The following is a 7271-nucleotide window of genomic DNA, read 5'->3' as shown; positions in this document are numbered from 1 at the left end:
AGAAATAAGGTAAAATTATGGATGTTGATCGAAATTTACATTCATGATGATGTGATTTGTTAAATTCATTACTCTTCAGTAACATTCCTTGCAATTGCAAACACTATGCTGCAAAATATTGAAAAAAAAGTGAATCGCACTATATTCATCACAGCAGTTCCAACATTTTTGAAAACTGATTAAAATAAGAATGGGGTGGCAATAGATATTAACTGAAAAAATCACGTTGCCTTAAACAGACTGTTTCGTGGAATTTCAAACTGTACACCATTAATTTAGATAGTTATATTTTTTCAGATTGTGGCATATCTAATATAAGTGCAAGTTTTAATGAAAACAGAACAGTGCTTCAATGGACGGAGTGAGTGATTTAGACGTCTCTGAAGAGAATGAGAATGAATTTGTATGAGTAAACCTAAAACATCTGCACAGTGCTTCAATGGACGAAGTGAGTGATTTAGTCGTCTCTGAAGAGAATGAGAATGAATTTGTATGAGTAAACCTAAAACATCTGCACAGTTATTATTTTATGGAAAATGCATCAACTATTATTCTCAGTCAGTGTTTCTGTGATGTGTTCTAGCAATTCGTCGCTTTACACGTCGCAATTTTGGCTGCGCCTTCGTACAAACGTCAGATTGCGCAAATAAGCGCCCCGATTAAAACGGCCTTTTAAGGTAGGCGCCTCTCGCGAAGGACCGAACGGATACCGTAGCTCATTTGTTTCTTGTTTCACATGCGTCGCAAGCCAAAAGCGGTGAATGTGCGTTCTTGTTGTAGCTGTGGTATTTCAACTTTTAAAGTTTCTGTGAATTAAATGAGTATACATATCAGGTTGGGTCAATTGCTGCCCCTTACACACATATTAATGCATTGAGAAGTGTTCTAAGCGTGAAATCCTCGGTGATACTTCATTTTGTGGAACTGTGACTGCCTATTCCCGGTGTGTCGTTTACTTGCTGTCGCAATGATCATTCCAGTGAGGTGTTTTACCTGTGGCAAGGTGATTGGAAATAAATGGGAGGCCTACCTTGGGCTTCTTCAGGCAGAATATACTGAGGGGTAAGTTAGTCATTGTACTGGTGTTAATTTTCGACTCCTTGTTTACCAATTAACAGAAGTCGCACCTTCGGAAAGGATAACTTTGTGGGTGCATTCCAAAGTTACTTTAAATTATTGATATTTTTGTTAATATTTTTTGAAGGAATTAATCAGTAGCCATATTAATAACAATATTCTTCACTGTAGTGATGCTCTGGATGCCCTTGGATTGAAGCGGTATTGCTGCCGAAGAATGCTTCTCGGGCATGTGGATCTTATAGAAAAACTTCTCAACTACGCACCTTTGGAAAAGTAAACTGTCTGTATATATTGTATTTCTTTTAATGTGATTCACAATGTGACATTATTGTGAATATTAGAAAATTGTACTACAATCATATTTATAAACTAATTTTTGACATATTTGCCTTCAAGTTATTCAAGTTCAGTATTTTATATCAATTTATTATTTTGATTTAGTAACTTTGGTGACATCAGACGTTTTACCGTTTCCCGCTAAAAAGACAAATATATTTTCATCCTTATCAAGCAACTTGTGGGTTCTCTTCTCGCGTAGAATGTTGCATGAGTGCAAGTGCAGGAAGCTAGTATTTTATGTAATTGGTGTTTCAGGCTGTGGGATGATTTGTTAGCCCATTTATGGTGTCTGCGTATTTATTAGGTTAGGCCTATGAAACTGCGGAATTATTCAACGGTGAGAGTTAATCATTGAGGTACTAAAATTCTCTAAAGATTTGAGATTTTGTTGGTAATGGTGCCTCTTGCTGAAAGACATTTTGTTCATTAAAGAAGTGTTCCGTTCACCAAGATTCCGTTGTCTCCTCTCTCTGAAGTTACTTGTTGACCATCTTTGGTTTTAACCTTCTCACAATGGATTTTCCTTCTGCTTAGCATTCATAATTTTCCTCACCAGAAGTTATGTAATATTAAATATTGAAGTTCAGCCATAAGGAAGCTGTATATATTGGTAATAACCTTAGGATTAGAAATGTTTGTTCATCTGAGTGTTTGAATTGAAGAGAAAAAACATGCATCTGTGGTGCTTATGTGTGTGACAAAAGTTTTTAAATTAATACCATGGTACTAGATTTTTGAAGCATTGCAAGCCCATGCTTTGCCATGGTACTGGCTGGTATGAATGTTATGAAACTGATAGTGACTCTTTAGTGATGACCTCAGGAATCTTCGACTCATCCTCAAAATGGTACTGAGTAGGTTTCTTCGAGTATTGCATCATGGTTAGGACACCAAGTTAGACATTTCATCTGTTAGAATACTTGTATAATTTAATGATTTAGATTTTAGGGTTTTCATCTACTGCTTTACATTTTAGAAATTGTAAAATTTTATTAACTCATGGTAATGGTAATTATGTATGTAAAGAAATGTAGAACAAGAATACATTGCTTCCATTCGACAACCCTCTAGAGACTGATAATTGATCTTTTTGAAAGTAATTGTTGTTGCCCAAGAGTACAAAGATTAATATTCTCTCTCCCTGCCTTTTTTTTTTAGAGCATTACTCTGTAAAAACTAAGTACTGTGGTTCATAGGGTTGCCTCCACTAGTGGGTAAACCAACCATGTTGACATTAGTAGCAAAAGGGCTAAACAAGTGGGCAGTGGTATTCCCTCCCTGAATTTCTGTGAAGATGGAAACCCTGTAGGCCCTAGCCATGCCCTTATGCCCTTGGATTCCTGTCTTTTCTTCCACACTATAACTATGCACTTGGCATGGTCGAGTTGACGTCATTTGAGGGAAGGGTTGGTAGATATTGGTGAAATGACCAATCAAGTACAAGGCAATCGTGTACAAGCATGCCTGCCTCTCTAAAGGGTATTAAAGGGAAGGGGCCAGGAGGTAAAGGTAATAATAATAATATGTATATTTATTGAAACAACAATTCAACTAACTGACCATCACAAAAATTTTGGATATCAGTTGGAAATTAGACACAGTCCTTAGATAAATATGTGGTGATTTTGTCACTTTGAAGTTTTCATACTCAAACGAGGCGGTCAGACTTGAGTGGGTGTATTTCTGTGGAATGTGTTGTACAGAAAATTATAAATTTGAAATTATTATCACATTCTAACAAAATTAAACCGGCTCTCTGTCAAGGTATTATTTGTGTTACAACCTACTACCCGTGCCCTTTGTGCCGTAAGAAAATACAAAAAACAACTCAATTGCAATTCAGTGCATACAAAAAAAAGGTTGGAAGCCAATTGTAGAGGTGAGCTAAAATTCTAAAGAGGTTTCTAGGAATAACATCGTGAATAGTGGCATGAAAGAAACAGTTAAGGTCATAGCATGAAACCCATTGTTCATATGGAAGAAAAGTTATTGTTTGTACTAGGTTATTAACAAGTTGGTAAGATAGTGAACACACGAGGTGTATATTATGGAATGGAAATCCAAAATTAAGAATAACATTGCAACTTGTAAAATATGAGGTATCCTTGTCCCGGCCTTTTACTTATGGGTAATTCTGAGCTTCTAACCCCATACCAAATGGATAATTTCCTGCATCTGGCTCTGTACTCTACCCAAGAGCAAGGGCATACCCAGGATCGAAACTAGACTAAACAGGGGCAAGCTGTGGGCGTTCAAGTTGTAACACATAAAAGGTATTTAAACCACAATTTCAAGAAAATTATGAAAGTTCTTTATTAGTTCTTAAAATTGTTCGCTTGGAAAAAATATTGTCGTTTTATTTAAATTTTTTAATACAAATATCACTTTTCTTGTATTTAAAGAAAATTTTGTTTGAACTAAATTTACTTTAGTTTCTAGGGGGTCTCTCATTATCTTTCTCTCGATGGTCATCAGGTGATAAATCTGGTCGCTAAAACGTTGAGCATCTTAAAATTTAGAAGACTTGGATTTTGCCTAAATTAATGTGAATTTCACTGCCGCTCACGGAGCATGCATGAAATAAACTACATTTTCCACAAAATGCAGTGATCAATTCATTTCAATTAATTTCTTATTGTGGGTCTTTTTGACCCATGAGATATTTTACAAGAGCACGGCAATTCAGGAAAAGCAATTTGATAGAGGTTCAAAGAAAAATAAACAAGACAGCACAGCTCAGTAAATTAAAAAACATGAAAAGAAAACAAAGGAAAATAAAATGTATAAATCTATACAAGCGTAATTGATGTCTTCAGGCTTGACTCTGTGGAACCTATCCATATTGGAAATAAAAGAATAAAACTTTGTACGCACTGCAGGAACAAGTGACTTTGTACGCAGTCACGCACATGGGTGCAAAGTTAAATACACCAAAGGATTATTCGGTAATTGATAGCAATGGGAATTTACCGCGGGAATGAGTTTGTTTAAAATAATGTATGAATGTTTACGTGGATTGATTTTTAAAGAAAAAGTTATCAACGTTCATTTTGAAGGGTCGATTTGTAGCAGCTATGGTGAGCACCAGTTGGAAACTAGGTTGTTGGCAGATTAAAGAGAATGTGAGTCGTAGGGGCGATCTACCTTTCTGAAAATCTTACAGTCGCCCGCGCAGAATAAAATATAGCCGCCGAAAGGAAGGATGTCAACTAAAAATAGTGCAAACAGAAGGGGACTAAGGACGCTATCCTGTGGTACACCTGATTTAACCGGTAAGTACGAGGACATTGTCCCATCAACACATTAGTAACGGTAACTGAGGTAGCGGTGGATTAAAGAAATTAAAATGTGAATGAATGTTGCATCGTTGCTGTTTTTTATACATAAGTAAAGAGCTGTTAACGATGCCGAAGACTTTTGAGAATTCTATGCAACAAAAGCAACGAGTTGTGAGTTGGACTCTTAAGAGTTTGGTTTGACGCGCCTCACCGGGAAGGAAACCTTGGTGATGTGAGGATATTTAATGGGGCATCCATCTATTACGTGAGGCGTTTAGGGGAGATGGGGTTAAGCCGATTCTCACCCAATCTCCCGTAGGGAAAGAGGGGGGTCATGGCAATTAGCACGTCATTTTTTCCTCAGGAAATTGCGTAGAATATGATTCTAGACTACGATCTTAGTAAGCTCAAAACTAGTCTTATCTAATCTTAAATAAAAATAATTTAATTTTTTCTTTTTAACAGTCCAACGCAATGAAGCATAGATTGACGTATTTACACTGAAAATACGCATTTTGAACAATCTCACGTGAGGGAGGGGGTCGAGCCAAATGTCACATATCTCACTAAGGGGAGGCGGTAGGGTCCAAAAATCGCCAAAATCCTCTCATGTAATTAATGAACGTTCACTATGGGGGAAGATTCTAAGAGACGACGACGTATTTACATTTAAAAAATTTGGAGAGTACGGGTAGAATGGAAATCGTTCGGTAAATTTCTATGATACCTTTGGCCCCCGATTGAGGCGGTACGGCACTCCGGCTGGGACTCAGTCTTTTCTGCATGCTGCCATTTAAGAGAAATGTCCCCGAGGTAGACGTGCTGAATGTTTAATATTTTGAAATAGAGTTAATAGTTGACAGGGCCATAGTTTATATACTAATGGGGTGAAGAGAAAAAAAATTAAACTAACTCGCGGAAAGTACCGTGAAAAAAATCGGCTACGGTTAATTGGGGTTGTCACTTAAGTTTTTTCCTCCCTGATAATTTACTTTCGTTGACAGAGTCCATTCCGAAAATTATTTTTACTGAGCATGCTTTCCAACCGTGCGGGCGAATGTAAATTATCGTTATCCTACGAATTTTAGAGTAAAGAATATTTACGTGATTAGAACAAAAAGGCTCAACGTAACATTGGAGCTGATGCAGGACCGAGACGGTTGGCGAGCAGCTGTTTTCGAGGCCAAAGATATTTTGGGATTAACGTGGCCACAGATAGATAGATTTCAAAGTTTGAATTTCGCGAGAGTTTAAACTGAAAATTTCTTTATCCTTTTAGAATTAACAATCTATTTTTGATTCATCGGCAGGGAGTTTGGTTTCAACTCTGGAAATCATCGAATGGTTACGAGCTGAGCTGAGATAGGATTGACTCTAGCTCTTGGCAGCCTAACTCATATTCTCCTTTAATTTATGCCTTTCACAATAAAAAAAACGATTGCGGAGATATTCACTTCAGTAGCTCAACTTAACAGGGTAGTTTCCTTCATCAAAGAAAACGAAAGGCATTGATTGCGATTCGTAACCCACCATTAGTGTATTCATAATATACATATCATTTGGTTTTAGAAATCCTAGTTTAGACGAATGGCAATGGTCAATTTTAACCGCACTTGAAAAAGGATAGATTAGCGCCCATGCGATGCCACTCCACGTGACGTCACAGGGACCTAGTTTCTATACGAGTAGATAGGAGTTTTATATCGCCTGAGATTACCAATGCATGAGGCACAGAGCTGAGGGAAAGATGCCTTAATAATCACCTATTAAAACTGCCTATGGTCGAAAAGTTTCATTCGTTTGATAAGGTATTAATGATCCTTATTTAAGCCAAGCGCTACCTGTTAGCAGGGCACTCTGCTACCTGCTAGCAACTTGCGTCCTATCAGCGCTCAGAGCCTCGATCAAGGTCACCTCAGAAGGCGGGAGGGGGAACCAGAAATGCGTCGCACGGACTTTTTCCCATCATTCCTACTTACGCGTCGCGTTTTCGCGCGCTTGAAACTTTTCACTTTTCATTTAATCGCGAAAAATAGATATCGTCGTTTAAAAATCTAAAAGCGTGAAATACGTACTCCAGGAGTAATAATCTTTCGATTTAGGCAATAAAAAAATAATAGGAAACCACCCTATTATTTCAATTCAAACCATAGTAAGTTACCGAACACCTAGGAGTTTATATGAGCAATTGTCTCCGTTTTATAATCCTTTTCTCTTTTGGGTTGTATAATATATCCATTTTGTCGTGAATATTTTCAATACGCTCGACTTTTTCGAGGCCTAGTGATTTCAAAGCAAATTGAGAAATTTGAGCAGTATTTGAATCGGAATATTGTGCTTTGAGGGCGTTTTCTTAATTCGTACGGATTCTCATTTGATTAATCACCACCATTCTCATTTGGTTCTACGGCATGAATGTCGCGAATGCCACATTCGGAGGAATTCCTCTGGCGACGAATCTTATCTAACTTCTATTCCCCGATCCTAAGAACGGCTTCCTGGATTGATGTCTCTCAATGTGATTTTGGTGCCCTTAATAATGCTGCAATAATTCCTGATTCAAACTTTATACTT

At 37.4% G+C, this 7271-nt stretch overlaps 1 protein-coding gene across 1 annotated transcript; it reads left to right on the top strand.

Moving 5' to 3' along the window:
- The first annotated feature begins 716 nt into the window (after positions 1-716).
- Positions 717-1464, top strand: LOC124159049 (DNA-directed RNA polymerases I, II, and III subunit RPABC5). The gene is made up of 2 exons (XM_046534548.1): positions 717-1062; positions 1249-1464. Exons 1-2 carry the CDS (start codon positions 968-970, stop codon positions 1355-1357), a joined length of 204 nt encoding a protein of 67 aa, XP_046390504.1. The 5' UTR covers positions 717-967; the 3' UTR covers positions 1358-1464.
- Positions 1465-7271: the final 5807 nt, after the last annotated feature.

This window comes from Ischnura elegans, chromosome 5 (genome assembly GCF_921293095.1).
Source record: "Ischnura elegans chromosome 5, ioIscEleg1.1, whole genome shotgun sequence".
NCBI classification, from domain to species: domain Eukaryota; kingdom Metazoa; phylum Arthropoda; class Insecta; order Odonata; family Coenagrionidae; genus Ischnura; species Ischnura elegans.
The sequence above is the reverse complement of the archived record's forward strand: the minus strand, read 5'-3'. Positions and strand labels throughout refer to the sequence as shown.